This window comes from Lepidochelys kempii, chromosome 5 (genome assembly GCF_965140265.1).
Source record: "Lepidochelys kempii isolate rLepKem1 chromosome 5, rLepKem1.hap2, whole genome shotgun sequence".
Taxonomy (NCBI): domain Eukaryota; kingdom Metazoa; phylum Chordata; order Testudines; family Cheloniidae; genus Lepidochelys; species Lepidochelys kempii.
The window spans coordinates 129,853,772-129,870,324 of record NC_133260.1 but is presented as its reverse complement, the minus strand read 5'-3'; the positions used below and the strand labels follow the sequence as shown (position 1 = coordinate 129,870,324).

Below are 16,553 nucleotides of genomic sequence, written 5' to 3'. Positions count from 1 at the left end.
ATTCCAACCCCTTCCCCAAAGCCCCTGCCCCAACTCCGCCCCCTCCCTGCCCCTACTGGACCCCTTCCCCAAATCCCGGCCCCAGCCCTGCCTCTTACCAGAGCCCGCCGCGTTCACCCTCCTCCCCCCTCCCTCACAGTGCTTGCCATCCCGAAACAGCAGTTTCGCTGCAGCAAGCGCTGGGAAGAGAAGCGGGGACGTGGCGTGCTCAGGGGAAGAGGAGGAGCACAGGTGAGGTGGGGCGGGGTGGGGAGCTGCCGGTGGGTGCAGAGCACTCACTAATTTTTCCCTGTGGGTGCTCCAGCCCCAGAGCACCCACAGAGTCAACCCAGAGTGTCAAGGTGGAACAGATAGAGAGTTAACACATGTTGCAAGAGACAATTCAAGGTGAAGTGGGCAGTTAACACCTCTGTAGTCATAGGACAAAGGAGGGGTAGTGGATTACAGATTATTTTAATTTATTACAAGTGTCTTTATTAAATCCATGATTGTTGATGTCTAGCAGAATTATAAATTTAAGTTCCCAGGCCTTCAAAGTGCTTAAACACATGCTTATCTTCAAGCATGTTGTGAAGTCCCACTGCAGCCAATAGGATTTAGCCTTGTGCTTAAGAGTTTTCATGAATAGATCTGAACCTGGACCAAAATAACCACAAAAGGTAGAGGGTAGAATACAGGATAAAATCTGTTGCTCTAATAATGTACAGAATCCCTAAAGAACGTGTGGTATTAAGTCATTCTCCAAAGGATAGGAATATGTCCCTGTGAGTATTACCTGATGGACAGCACTTAAACAACCATCAGGGCATAGTCCCTAGATTAATGAAGATCCACTAAGGCTCATAATGACATCACACCCATAAATATGACTGGTTCATTCTCATAACTCAGGGCTGTGATAGCACACCTATGATTAGGAATCATTTTTGCCTGGGGTTCCTTTCATGTAATCATTTTTTTAAAGGGTGGAAGAGCAGGCAGGCCTCTACCCATGAGGCTGTTACACATGGAGAGAAGACCAGAATGAGAAGCAGTGGGTTCCATTTTCACAGTTTAAAGAACAAAATGAGCTGTATCACTGGGGAATACAAATGGGACCTCACAAAATGATTAAAAGTTTGTGTTTCTAAGGTGTGCTTAGTCATAGGACATATAAATTGTTTTTAAATAGAAAGTTTTACAGTTAACAATGTCCCTTTTGGAACCAGAAAATAAGAACCAGGAGACAGAGTAAGCTAAGGCAGGTTATATATTCAAAGCTGACACCCATTTATCAGAGATGGCTTAGAAATAATAATACACATCTTGCTATAATGCAGTGTGCGTGGAGAGGCAGACGATAAAATAATGTAATGCGTTGCACTTAGATGGCATAGTCTGGGGATCTCAAGATGTGTTACAAACATCAGTGAGTTTAGCCTCACCACATTGATGTGAAAGAGCATTGTCACTTCCTTTCTGTAGCTGAGTCACAGAGAAACTTAGGGTTTGCCTAGATCAGGGGTTCTCAGACTGGGGGTCGGGACCCCTCAGGGGGTCATGAGGTTATTACATGGGGGGTCGCAAGCTGTCAGTCTCCATCCCAAACTCCACTTTGCATCCAGCATTTATAATGGTGTTAAATATATTAAAAAGTGTTTTTAATTTATAAGGGGAGGGTCACACTCAGAGGCTTGCGATGTGAAAGGGGCCACCAGTACAAAAGTTTGAGAACCACTGGCCTAGATGGAGAGTTTGTGTACAGCACGCCAGGGTGTGCACTAGTGTGTTGTGCACTAATGGGCTGTATGGACCCTATTGCTGTGCACTAAACATTTCCTAGTGCTCTTTGATCTATGCCAGGGGTGAGCAAACTATGGCCCATGGGCCGGATGCGGCCCACCAGCCATTTTAAGCTGGCCCTCAAGCTCCTGCTGGGGAGCAAAGTCTGGGGCTTGCCTCACTCCGGCGCTCCAGCTGGGGAGCAGGGTCTGGGGCCATTCCACAGCTCCCAAAGCAACTGTGTAGCCCCGCTCCAGCTGGGAACGAGGGTCAGGGGCCGCTCCATGTGGCTCCAGGAAGCTACAGCATGGCCCCCCTCCAGTGCTCCAGCCGGGGAGCAGGGTCGGGGGGCGCTCCATGCTACTCTGGGAAGCAGCGGCATGGCCCCCATCCGGCTCCTTCATGCTCCAATGGCCCCACTCCAACGACCCCCTCCGGCGCTCCAATGGGAGCTGCAGGAGCAATGCCTGCGGATGGGGCAGCATGCAGAGCTGCCTGGCTGCGCCTCCACATAGGAGCCGGAGAAGGGACATGTCGTGCTTCCTGCCCCCCTGATCCTCTTCCCACCCCCCTGCCCCAGCCCTGATCCCCCTCCCACCCACCAAACCCCTCGATCCCAGCCCAGAGCACCCTCCTGCACCCCAAACCCCTCGTCCCCAGCCCAACCCCAGCTGCAGCACCCCCAGCCAGAGCCCGCACCCCCCCACACACACACACTCTTCCACACCCTGAACTCCTCATTTCTGGCCCCACCCTGGAGCCCGCACCCTGTACAAATACCCAGCTGAGCGCACTAGGGAAAAGGTTCCACCACCAAGTCACTCTAGCCTGAGCAACCTCCATAGGCCCACCAGCCTTTCTTTGCAGGAGGGCAAGACCCACCCCAGATCCTTCCCAGGCCGCCTCCCTCTTCCCTGCTGTGAACTGACACACATGGAGCTGCCACTCAACTGGGCTAGTTTCTGCAAGAGTGGCTGCACAAGGCATCCTTCCTTCACAAAACTGAATACTGATTCTGCTGCCAGGGGCTGGCCACGAAGGGAAAGGTAGAGGCAGGATTTGATCCTAAATAACATGCCCTATGGGTACATAGAAAACCTGTTGCATAGCTGGGAACAGCACCCATATTTCCTATCTCCAAGTCCTATCTTCTAACCACAAGACCATCCTTTCAACCAATGGACCTGATCTAAGCCCAATAAAGTCAATGAGAGTTTTTTCATTTACTTTCATGTACCATCTAGGTACCAGGCCTAGATGATCCAACTGTGGTCCTTCAGACCAAAGCAGTTTGTAACTATTTCACCTTTTTCTAGGTTAGTAGCATCCTAGGGTTTGTTTGCTTTCCTAGTGATGCCCGTGAGTAAGAGAGGGCAGGTGGTCAATGTAAGGTACCGATTTGGGGGATATTTGTGCAGAGCTTTGAAAAAGTAAAGTACTAGGTCTTATTACTATTATTATTAATTGAATAGTATTATTACTGCATTCCCAGAGATTTAACCCAAAGAGAGTTGAACAGGAGATGGGGGAATATATTAATGACCTTACTGTATGTATTCTCTCCTCTAGCCCTATGTGTGTGAAACTACAGCGTGCTAAATAACTACAAGGGAAATTCTGCTAACACAGAGCAACACCGAAACCCTAGAGACTGGTGAATAATAAAGTAAGCATTTGTTCTTTTGGTAGTGGAATTCCTAGCCTGGCCTATTGAGTCTGGTGCTCGGAAGGTCCCCAGACATTTTGGGGAGGATTCGGCAGGGACCGTGTGGGAGAAGGTCAGTAGTAGCCAGTTGCCCAGCAGGAAATAGGTGCATTACCAATGTTGTTAATGCTTAAACTTGTGTTTGTCAGTCCTGCCTCATGCATGATTCTGAAATAAACAATGTGGAACGGGTGCCAGTGGAGATTGTGGCCCCCGTGTGCAAGGCACAGCACAAACACATAGCGAGAGACTGTTATTTCCCTGAAAAGTTTACGGTCTAAATGAACAAGACAGAAAGGGTGGGATGGCCGCAGAAACATAGGAATTGCCAGATCAGCGGATCCTTATCTTGTCTCTGATAGTGGCTAGAACCAGATGCTTCAGAAGGTACAAGAAACTCCAATGTGTCTCCAGTGGAAGTTTCTTCCCTAAGCATAATTTTTTTTAATTTATCTAATGTAACTGTGAATGTTCTAACTATTAATATGAACAGCTGACCCTTTACTGAATCTTGTTAAGCTCCCAACAATAAGATACAAATTCTATATTTCTGTCCTATTTAAATAGGAATATTTGTGTCATGTGTCACTGAGTAAAGCCTTGTCCATTGTAACTGCAATTAGTTCATTAGGTGATAAATTCCTACTAGATGCAGTTCCTTTCCCACACATGGAGAGACCATTTCCCATTTCCCTGCATCTGCTGGATGGATGGGGAGTTTGGACTGTGTATTACAAGACGGTGCTCAGGCTTCACCAGACACAAGGGCCCAGCTCTTCAAAAGTATTTAGGCCCCTCACTCCTGTTGATTTCAATGGGTGTTAGGCACTCAAATCCCTTTGACATTCTGGGTAGGGACCTCAGCAGTTGAGTGCTACAGTTATGTAATATTGTGCAGGTAGCGTGCATTGCCATTTTAGGAGATGGGAAGATATAGAGTGCACTTTTCCAAGGTATTTACATGCCTAAGGATGCAGCAAGCACCTAGAGGGATTTCAGTGGGCTTTAAACACACACATCGCTTTTGCAAACCCCAGTAGGTACCTTGCTGCTTTTAGGTGCCTAAACCCCTTTGGAAATCGGGCCCTAAGTAATTTAGGAGTACAAGTCCCACTTAAAATTAATTAGGCGCTTAGAGGCTTTTGGACCACCCCTTACCCCCAAGTGTTGTTAAAATATTCTACAGGCAGGGGGGCGCTCTCAAAATGCCATGAGAACAAAACCAAACCCAAACCCAAACCCAAAGGAGGCTCTTGCACAATCGCTATTCCTGGAAAGCCCCCAAAATGAAATGCAAAAATCAAGACAGCAGACCAGGCTAGTTGAGGGCACCCATCAGCCAGGCAAAGCGGTGTGTTTTAGCAGCTTGCACTGTGCTGGGGAACATACACGCATTCCGAGGCTTTTTTAAAAGAAAAAGTCCCACCAATCTTTTGGGGCTCACATAACGGGTCTGACGCTGCCTGCAGAACGGTTTGACTTTTGCCTGAGTCAGGACAGCAAAATCTTGCTGTAGCGCCTCACCTCCATCCCTCCCTCCCCCTCGCTGGTGTGTATCAGTGGAAAGGAGAGGAGCGTTGCCACCCGCTGCGTCTTTTCACACCGGGCTGGCCAGGCTGCCTGCGCCTGGGAAATTCGCAGGGAGCGAGGTGTTTCACTACAACGGGTCCGGCAAAATGCAGCCTCCAGATCAGCTGGGGGGTAGCTGACACCGCTCCGCCCCCAACACCCCCAGGGCTGCTGGGAAGCCAGAGGGTGAGACCGTTCATGTTTCCGGCGGAGCATGGGCACGCAGATGGTTTGCACATAGCCCCTCTTCCAATGGCCGCAGCAGGTGCATCATCCTCTGCCCACGTCGCCGCCGGGAGTACGGAGGGGACAGCGCGCTGCAGGGCGGACGGCTGGGGCTGGAGCTGCCCGGGACGTTAATCCGCAGGGCGATGCGGAGCGCAGGGGGCCGGAGGCCGGGAGCAGTCGGCGGACAGAACTTTGCCTTCCCAGGCGTGCGGGTGTGAACCCCAGAGCCGCCTCCCACACCCGGCGGAAACACCCTTCCAATGCAATCGTTACAAGCACCGGTCCGGTCCCCTCCCACACCCACTCAGCCGCTCTCCCGCGCCTCCTCCCTAGCCCTAAAGACGCAGCCCGGTGCGTGCAGCAAGCAGGCACCTCGGGAGCAACAGGCATGCAAGCAGCCCACATTGCTATTCTCCGCAGCTCCTCATCCCTCCACCCATCGCAGCTCGGCACGTCTCCAAGCCAGCGCTCCGGGGTGTGCCGCGAGCCCTAGGGACTGGGAGCGCATCGTCTGATGATTTCGGGGGGGGGGGGACTAGGAGTGTAGCCGGTCCCCTATAATGTCTGTGCCTTTTGAAAAGCACCGCCTAACGTAATCAACGCTGCTGATAAAACAGGTCTGCACCTAGTTCGTTGGCAGCAAAGCAAAGGCGCGAACAGCCAAAGGACCCAGCAATGTAGCCGGAGACCCCACATCACTCCGAGCGGACACTGAGCGCAGGCCATCGCGTGCCTCTGACTTCCCGCGGGGTCCCACACGCTGCTCGCCCTCGCTTTAGCGGAGTTCCCCCAATTACAGGCGGGAGCTGGGTGCAGATGGAAAGCGTCTCTCTCACCAGCAGAAGTTGGTCCAGTAAAAGGTGGGTCCAAGCAAAACCTCGCCCACCTTGACTCTCTAAGATGCTGGGACCCACAGAGCTACACCGCACCGCTCCATGTCACTTGCAGGCGGATGAATGTGGCTCCCCGTTCTGCTGTGAGATTGCATTCCCTTTCCCAGGGGGATGTATTTGATTTCCTGCCTTCAGCCCTGAACCCTGTCAGAGTCGGGAGATAAATGTGTCTGTGCGGGCGCATCCTAAGTCACGCTACCACTGTGCTAAACTTTTCAATCACACAAACCCTCCCGAAGTCGCTCCCCTCCCCACTCCGTCCCTTTCACTGTTATTCAGAGATGCTTCAATGATCCAGCCTCGCTTGTGAAACCCCCTTCCATTGCCTTGTGGATTCCGTACTAAAAATGCCAGCAGCTTGTATGAAAATAACTTGCACAATGCAGTGAGATCACCCGAAACCATCCCTCCTTCCCCTCCACGAGCAGGTAAGAGGAAGGAATTTAAGGACCCTGCCAATATTAGCAGCAAGGGGGGGGGGGCGATGATAAATCACGGTCGCCAGCTCCTGGTTTTTCCCCTGTCTCTCCGCTTTGCTGCAAGGAACCGTGGTGCCGCCCTCTGGGGCAGGGCAGCCTTGGCACCACCATGGGGAGAGGCGGGGGCGGCCAGGGCACTGCGGGGGCGATGCCCTGTTCCTTCCTCTCTGCAGGTGACCTCACCGGCAGAGGGGGTCGGGGGGGTTGAAGACTAACACCCCCAGCCCCAATCTCATCCCTCCTGCCATTGGCCCTGGCCAGGCTTTTCACCGTCCCTCTGCGGCGGGTGCCGTGTGCCCGCCGGGGGCTGGGGCTCGCGGCTCGGCAGGCTGAGCAACAAGAGGTCACCCTCCCGCCCGCGCCCGGCTGCGCTCCTCGCCCCGGCTCCGGCAGCCGGGCGGTTGCCATCAATTATTAATCGCCTCCCAGCAGCCGCGGCGGGGAGCGGGAGCAGCCGCGATAAGGGAGGGCGGCAGGGAGGGCGGGCAGGAGGAGGGGAGTGTGTGTGCGAGCTGCGCCTGGCTCACTGAGGCCGGCGGCTGCCTGCGGAGCGGAGGCTGCAGCGGCGGCGCGTTTGGAGAGCTGCGGGTCCCCCTCGCCACCATGTCCCCGCGCTGCGCGGCGGCCGCCTCGCCGGGAAGGGCCGCCGCCCCGGAGGACACGGGAGGATGAGGCGGAGGCGGCGGAGGAAGGAGGAGGCGGCGAGGCAGGCAGGGGGAGGCCGGAGGAGGCGGTGGGGCAGCGGAGGATGAAGTGGAGTGTCCGGGGAGCCTGCGCCGCGCTCTCCAGCTGCCTCCTGCTCGCCTGCGCGCTCAGCGCCGCCGCCGTGGGCCTCAAGTGCTTCTCGCTGGGCTCGGAGCTCAAGGGGGAGCCCTTCCGCCTGGGCACCGCCGCCGGCGCCTTCTACTCGGGGCTGCTGCTGGCCGCCGGCCTCTCGCTGCTGGGCTCGGCGCTGCTCTGCTGCCGCCCGCCGGAGGGGGAGGCGGCCGGGGGGCAGCAGCCCGCGGCGGCGGGCGGGGGCGGCGAGGCGGCGCCGCCGGGGGGCCGGCAGAACTTCCTGCTGCTGGGCGTGCTGGTCTTCATGCTGGGCGTGCTGAGCGCCTTCGCCGGGGCCGTCATCGACGGCGACACGGTGTCGCTGGTGGAGAGGAAGTACTCGCACTACTGCGGCCCGGCCCTCGGCGGCGGCGGCCCGCGGGCGGCGAGCGCGGCGCTGCGCTGCCAGAAGCTGCGGGACTACCAGCGCGGCTTGGTGCTCTCCACCGTCTTCAACGCGCTCGAGTGCCTGCTGGGCCTGCTCAGCCTGCTGCTAGTCCGCAACTACAAGGCGGCCCAGCAGCGCGGGCTCCGCCGGCAGCGCCGCCGCCAGCAGCAGCGGCCGGCGCCTGGCGGGAGGAGACGGAGGCGGCGGCGGGGCGGAGGCGGGGGCGCGGGCGGGCGGCGGGCGCCGCGGCCGAGCCAGGGCTCCATCTTCTCCAGCGAGGAGCCCGAGCTGTCCCCCGCCGACTGCCCCTTCCAGGCAGTCTCCTACATCAACGTGGGCGTCTTCCACGTGTTCGACGAGGCCGGCGTGGAGGTGCACTGCGGCGGGCACCCCTCCCTGGAGCTGCCCGGCTACTCGCCCATGGACCCCGAGCTCAACCCTTCCTACCCCTATTGCTACCCGCTGCCCCACGAGCAGCCCCCGGCCTATGAGGAGATCTACCCCAGGGAGCCCTGCGCCAACAGCAGCTAGCGAGGGGCCGGCCCCGGGGAACCGCACCTGCGCTGACAATCAGCCGCTGGCACCAGGCAGCCCCTGCCACAGCTTTTGGGGGACATACCCTGGGCAGCATCAGCCCCCTCTCTTCACCTCATCGGCCCGCGCAAGAAGCGTGCGTCCCTCGTCTCTCCGCGCTAACGCCCGCTGCGGCTAAGCGCCTTGCAAAAGATCAGCCTCAGTCTCCCGCACCCTCGAGCTCCATCACTGCATTTCGTGAGACCCTGACCAGAGCCCCACCGTCCGCTGCTCCTGCTGGTGAAGAAGGCTGGGGCGTGACTGAGCAATCCCACTAGTACATTTTTCACTATCATGGTTCTGCCTGCTGGACTTTTTCATCTGTCTTGTCTGCTAAATATCAAGATCAAGTTTTAAAAGGCTGGACAAGAACCATTTAGGAGTTGGTTCTTCCCGTCCGGATGTCTCTTTGGCCAATTTTTTTTTAAGTGAATCATCATCATAGTCTTTTCTTCAGCTTTAAAACGGTACAAAAGTATACCATTTATGATAACCAGCCAGGGTAAGGGGAAAAGTGTAAGGAAGCTTCTTTACTTCTCAAACAGAGAAATTTTTAACAACGAAAAGACGTTCCTGTAATGTTTACCACAGCTGTTTGGGGAAATTCTTATGTTTACACTTTCTTGAAGATTTAAATTCTATTTAAAATGTAGTGAGAATTAAACCCTGTGTTGGGTCTGGTAGGGTGCACATTAAACCCCCCCTGCACTTTCAAAAGGAAAAGGAAACAGCAACATTTTTGTACACTAATGTGCCTGCTTTTGTTGTTAACTTCTTACTGTAAAAGCTTTCGAAAGCCTACAGCGAAAAGGTTTGGTAGATTCATTGCAATCTAAAATTAATCATTTTACTAAAATAATTGAGATGTTATTGGGATATAGCAATTAAAAGGAAGTCCAAATGTCACGTACATTCCTTTTTGTAAACAAGTTCTGTGTTTTTAATGCGAGGCAGGGGTCATTTTTGTTTTACACAAGTTTAATTTTGTACAACTATATAGTTTCTCTTGTAAAGAATTTCATCTTACTGTTATAAATTCATCAATCTGGTAAGCTTGAATATTAAAGTTTATTTTAAAATATATACTTTAAACAGCCTTAATTGATGTAATTGCCACAGTTCTAAAGGAGAAGTTGTACAAACACACCTTCCAAACACGTTTTCAGAATCACACTTAAAATTCCCACTAAACCTGGAGAATAAAAGTGGAAAGCGTAATTTAATGCACAGAGAGCAAAGAAAAAAAATTAGATTAATTTACAAAAGTTAGCAAATACAGACATATTTAAAAAGGATTCCAGCCAAAAATAAGAAACTATTAATCCTCATTTAGCAGCCTGTTGTGGGATGTCAATTTATCAGATAGCAGGAGAAAGTAATAATTAAGGAAAACAACTATGGGGTATTTTTTTGTTGCACAGAAAAGGTGAAGGCTTAAGTAATGTTGCCCAAAGAACAAACAAGGCACACTTCGGATGGTGGCCTCCCACCTCTTTTTTCAATTAGCATGTATTAAAATGGAATCCTATACAAATAAGAACCCTTCTGTTAATCCTCATTTTGGAACCTACTGTGTAATGTCAGTGTATTAGATAGTAGGAGGAAGAGGTAGTTACAGGAAAACAGAATTATGGCATATTTTTGTGGGGGACAAAGTTATTTTTAAATGTTAAGAAGCCAAGAGAAAAGTAATTTACAGCCTTAGACTCAGTAAAAGCACATTTTAGCCTAAAAATGTTGCTGCCTCTCTGCACTATTTTGTTTTCTAAAGCATTTTGATTTGCACACTTTGTATTGCCTAAAATGCAGAATGCCTTAGAAGTCTTTTTAAAATAAACTGTATCTATGAATCACATAACAAATCTTTACTCTAGATATGGAATCAAATGCAACTATTCCAAGTTTGCCAAGTAATTCTAAATTGTGGAAGTCTAGTGATACAGTGCTTTTCATTTGGCTGAAATTTTATCCTGTGGAGAAGGCCAGCACAAAGCCCTGTTTAAGTCCTACTTAAGTCTTCAAAATAGGCTTTATGCTGGCCCTCTGCACAAGGGGAAAATTTCACCCCCTTTAAACCCAATCCTGTAGTCCTTACATACAGTGCTGATTTAGCCAAAAATTTCATATTTTATATAATAGAGAGAGCCAAGGTTGTGGGGTTTGGTTTTTTGTTTTTGATGGTTTATTTTTTATTTTATTTTTTTACAAAATGGGTAACTGAAGGAAGGATGCTAAATCCTTATTTAGGCTCCTGAATAAGTGGCTTGATTAGCAAAAATGCTGAGCACCCAGCCACTCACTGAATTTAAAGGGGAATTGCTGGGTGCTGAGTACTTTTAAAAGTTAGGCCATTACTTGAAATGGCTAAATAGAGATTTAGAAGGTTAACGGCAGGTGTCTATTTTTAAAATCTTGGCTATACAATGGAATTTTTTAAAAACTTTAAGAAATTGATTTTTAACAGGAAATACCAATATTTTAGGGTTCATAAAATTAGATAAGTCTGAAACTCCAGTTGTTCCAAAGACCAGTGCTCAGGGAAATAAATGGAAAGTCAAGAAAGCTACCTATTACACTCAAGTTTAAATATAAAATAACTTTAAACTCAAAATTTTAAAAGATTGTTAAATTCACTTTTTTGTTGTGTTATTTAAATATTATCTTTTCAGAATGCCATTATGTTTAAACATTGTTTGTGGATCAGCTACTTCCTAAATTCATATCTTTCTTCACTTGGGCTTTTTCCCCTACTAATAGTTTAATTTAGTGATGGAAAACATGCCGGAAAAACAATCTAAATCCAACTACTACTGAAGTTAATGGGAGTTTTGCCATTGACTTCAATGGGAGTAGGAGTCAGCACAAATGATTCTAGCTACTCCACATAATACATGTGTAAAACAATATATTAGTCTTCTGGCACAACAGATAAGATGCAGCATGAAATATTAGCTCTCAGATATGTATTATTTGTATCAACAGAAGTGTGAAGAAGGTAACATGGTGTCATACACTTTTTATACATATAAAATTAGGCAGGCAAGTTGACCAAACAAGCCATGTTTTCTTAAAGATGGTATGCAAATGTTTCAGGTATCAGGTGACTAACTTTTATGGTAAAACGCAAATGTATTTATTTCTCAGTGAGAAGAAACTTATAAATACAAAGTACAAGAAGAAGCTTCACAAGCGTGATCCAAGTGTCATGGAGCCATTTTCAGTAATTTTGAAAACCATTATTATATAGATTGAGCAATAATGTTCGAGTGTATATATAGTATTCTGCCCAAATGGAAATAGGCTGGTGTAGTATTAGAATTTTAGGTTAATTACATTAGAGGGCTCATGCTACCCAATCTTTTTAAAATTATATCCCATATGTCATGTAATTGACAGAGTAAATGCAAAAGCAAATCTGATATAGGTCACTGGGGGGGAGGGGGGTTAACTACCTTACAGGATTTTATTCCATAAACATAATAAAACAAGGGAAAAAACCACACAAATATTGTTAACACGTGTATCCATACATACACACTCATTTAGGTCCCAGTCTTGCTTTAATTGAAGACCATGGCAACACTCCCATTGCGCCTGATCAGCCACTGCTTTACACTTTGTTTAGTCACATCTGTGCAAAGGTGATATAAAGTGGGTGTGAATGCTACTGAACTTGCAGCATTTCACCTCCATTTTCCAATGCCTTTTCGCAGGTGTAAGTGACCAAAAAAGGAACAAGACAGTGGAGAATCAGGCCCATTGTCTTCGGCCGGAGCAGAATTGGGCCTCTGTGTGAAAAGAAAATGCCACCAGCCTATTAGTAATTCAGATGAATGATTTTCACACACTCCAACATCTTGCTTAACTAAGTTACTATATTTTGCATTGTAATTGACAGACAGAATAAATGTAAATTAAAAAAGAAAGAGCATTTGATGCTAAAAGAAATTTTTATTAAACTAGTACAGTTCATACTCTAAGTTTGATTTCACTATAGGACTTCTTTGGTTCACCAAAAGGCACTATGGTGACTGGTATAACTTAGATATATTTCAAATGTAATGTTTAATCATCAGAAAAGGTTTCTAAAAAAAAAAGTTAATGTGATGAGGGCAATCTGTTTCTGGGTTTGGACTTAGTACATATGAAAAACTTTTCTCCATTTTGCCATTTAATCTGAGATTGATCCTCAACAAAAATGTCAATAATTGAGATTGTAATTTTAGGATCAATAAAATATGTTTTAAAGCACAGCATATCCTATGAGAAAAGCCTAATGCTCTTCATTTCATCTTTCCTTCTTGTCTTATAGTTATACCTAACATTGCTACTCAGAATAATATTTAGTTGCAATTTCCAGGACAAAGTATGTTTTCAGGGATTTATACTGAGCATCAGGTGGAAAACTGGCATTATATTTATTAGAATCATAGAATATCAGGGTTGGCAGGGACCTCAGGAGGTCATCTAGTCCAACCCCCTGCTCAAAGCAGGACCAATCCCCAATTTTTTTGCTCTAGATCCCTAAATGGCCCCCTCAAGGGCTGAACTCACAACCCTGGGTTTAGCAGGCCAATGCTCAAGCCACTGAGCTATCCTCCCCTCCCCATTAGCCCTGCTTTGAATTAAAATCTACTTAAGTAAGTTAACCAATATTTTTAGTTATAGAGCATTCAGAGGTTTTTGGATGCCTTTTTATTATTTAAATGCCCAAACGAGTTCTATTTTTTAAAAATTTTATATAATGAAATTCTTCGAGCACAACTACAGTCTCTCTCCTTAATACAGGCTATTAACTCCTTTTAAATTTAGTATGGGAGAATAAGATTGAATTCTTACTGTAGACTCGCCATTTTAAAACTTTATTTTTTTTTAAATGGCCATTTAACCTCAAAAAGGTTTCAGAGTAACAGCCGTGTTAGTCTGTATTCGCAAAAAGAAAAGGAGTACTTGTGGCACCTTAGAGACTAACCAATTTATTTGAGCTGTAGCTCACGAAAGCTCATGCTCAAATAAATTGGTTAGTCTCTAAGGTGCCACAAGTACTCCTTTTCTTTTAACCTCAAAAAGTTGCTCTTGTACATGACTAAACACATACTCTACAAAAGCACTGTGGTACTGAAACTCATAACTTAGCATTTATAAAATGGGGTCCAGAAAGACCAGTGCAATGTTATATGAAATTCCCCATCTAATGAATATGTTGCAACAATTCAGTTTAAATTGCACTGAGTTCAGAAAGCGCCCCTGAACCAACACACTGTCACTGAGAGGAATTAAAGCTCATCATTCGTTTGCATTGCTTTGGTATGTTCTTGCTATTACAGTATCAAGGTGGAGACCATTGTGCTGCATATGCCATCTCTGGGTGAAATTCACCGCAGTGCAGAGGGACAAACACAAGACCTATGCACAACTTATGCTCTCAATATAGAGTTTAAGTGGTGCCTGTGCCGGTCCTCTGCACAGGGATACATTTCACCTGATATTCAGACAGAGCAAATCATGTAATATTAGAACTCTGTGTATAGCCTCATAGTTCACTGACCCTGAGACTGAAGCATGACAGTTTTGGATGCGGTAATTCCCCTATCATGGGTGTATATCTCATTTACAACAGACCAAATCCTGAAGTCCCCTTTTCATTCCCTTCAGGACAAATCTTTATGGACTTCAATGGGTTTATCCTGGAGTAATGATTAAAGACTTAAAGATTTGGCCCAATAGTCCTATGCTGAGTTTCAGATATTTGAAAGATCTCATTAGATTTATAGGAGAAAAATATGTTTCTATTAAAATATCATATAAAGTATCACTGGCAGCATGCTGCCTATTTGTAAGCTCATATGTATTATGGGAAGTGGAGAGAACTGAAGGATCAAAATTGTGTAGATGGCCCAGAGATTGCCTCAAGGGAGGATTGATCATAGAAGTAGCTGGTGTGTCACTTCCAGATTTGATTCTATGGTGATCCAGTTTGGTAATGTCTAGTAGTTGTTGTTTTTTATGTCTGAGAGTCTTTGTGAATAAGTCAGTAGTCTCAGTCCTGTTCCTAGGGGACAGATGTCTACTGAACACCATAAAAGTCCCTACCACAGTTGTCAATCTTGCTATTCTTATCAGCAGTCAAGGTTTGAAAGGCATGAAGGCTGAAATAGTCTTATATGTGGTCCCTCTAGAACAGAGTTAAGGCATGATGGGTGGGGTGAAGAGGGGAAGTTGTACAGATATTTTTGGAGAAAGAGGACTTCATGCTCTAGATCCATCATGGTTTTTAAGTGAGAATCTGCATTAGATATAGGGAAATATATCCAAGAGAGTATTTTCAGCACACACGTTTGAAATCTTTTCAAAAACCGTAAGACTTTCTTTTAGAGAAGGTGCTAGAAATCTTTGCATTTTCTCCTTAGCCACCTTTAAATCCTAATTTGATTCACCTAATTAAATCATCAGGAGTTTAAATTATTAAATTTAGGGAAAAGTATTTAAATTTAGGGAAAATATTAGCTTAATCCTGCAAGATACCGAGTGCACTTAATTCTACTGAGGTCATAGGAAGGAACTCAGCACCTTGCAGGATCAGGCCTGATATGGCCCAAATTGTGGCAGTCAGTCACTGCCTGGGAAGGGAGTGGTGCAAGAGACAGTCCTTTCCAAAGCAGCACAGGGGCTCCCTGCAGGCTGCAGACATGTCTGAGGTGCATTTAATCATCATATATTCATGATTAAAATGTATAACCTTACAAAGATGTCCATAGGGAAATGTAAGATTTGAGTAGATGCATGTAATTTCAGCTAATTTGTATATATATTTTGAACCAAACTTATCCTAAGAGAAAATACTGCAAAAAAGGGGATTGTGCTCCCACACACACAAAAAAAAATCTATATGGAATTTCTGCCATGCTCCTGCTCCTCCAAATATCTGACCGTTCCTGGATTACCATGAAATTGCTGGAACAGACAGAAGATGGTCTAGCTAGAGTCCTGGAGAAGGGATGAAACTGAAGTGCAAATATGTTGAAAGCTATTAAGTGTTTCTAGGATGTTTTGATTACCCATGAGTGCTCTCAAGAGCTGCGCATGTGCTATGAACAGCAAATTCCGTAATTTTCAGAAACAGATAAAGCAGTTGAAAGATCTACTTTTATGATGCTGAGGAGGGGAAATATTAGCAAATGAAGATATACAGGTGCTAAATGGGACAACTTTTCTAAAAGACAAAACTAGAAGATTTAGAGAACCAGAGGTGATTCTCCAATCTGTGTTTTGTGGGCATCCGAAATGAAGAGAAGGATGTTGAGTTGATGGGTTTTCTGTGATGGCTCTTGCAACCAACACTCAGTAGAAAAGATCCAGGCCAAGAAATAGAAAGCACACTTGTTGTTCTTAGGCCCAAGTCGAAGACCAGATAAAAGTTCTTGCACTTCACCAGCAGAAGTGATTTTGCAAGAAATCCTAGTTGCAACTTTGGTGGATATTGATAAACAGATTTGCACCCATTCTGATACTAACATTGAAACTAACTCCGAGACATAACATCTGATCATTGCTGAGAAATCACGTTCTGCCTCTGACATGTTATGTTGCCATCTGAAGGGAACAGAAAGGGGTTTCTGCCAACACTGTGCAACTGGATTATTTGATTTAAAACAGTTTGACTGGAGTGGCATCTTCCCCTTCTACATCACCAAGAAATCCTGGATCATTACCCTGAGCTGCCAAGAGATACAATTTGTACTAAGTTTTATCCTGAACATTGCTTTAATGTACAATGATTTCATGTTCCTATACATACTGTATAACATATTGCTGTGGCTTGCCCATGAGATGTCATACATACTCATGACATTTATATGCTAACATCTGGTATATAAGTACATTGAGCAGGCCAAGCTTATGGACCACCTGCTACTATGCCCAGGATGGTTTGGTTTTGCGTATCTGTTAAGTGGTGATTAATCCAGGAGATAGCACTGCAATTTGGGTCAAATCCTGGCCCTGCTTTATGTAACTGTAAGAGTGTTATCCCCTTATTGCCAAAGTTCTACACTTGACCCATCAATACTGAGAAGAGGTAGAAGAAGGGAAACTGGTTCTTGTTCTGGGGCCATGGAGATTTCTACAAAACTACCATGTGG

The 16,553-nt window shown here is 46.8% G+C and overlaps 1 protein-coding gene across 1 annotated transcript; it reads left to right on the top strand.

Moving 5' to 3' along the window:
* Window positions 1-7,120: 7,120 nt before the first annotated feature.
* Window positions 7,121-12,665, top strand: TMEM271 (transmembrane protein 271). The gene has a single exon (XM_073345855.1). The coding sequence runs from the start codon at window positions 7,384-7,386 to the stop codon at window positions 8,368-8,370; it is 987 nt and encodes a 328-aa protein (XP_073201956.1). The 5' UTR covers window positions 7,121-7,383; the 3' UTR covers window positions 8,371-12,665.
* Window positions 12,666-16,553: the final 3,888 nt, after the last annotated feature.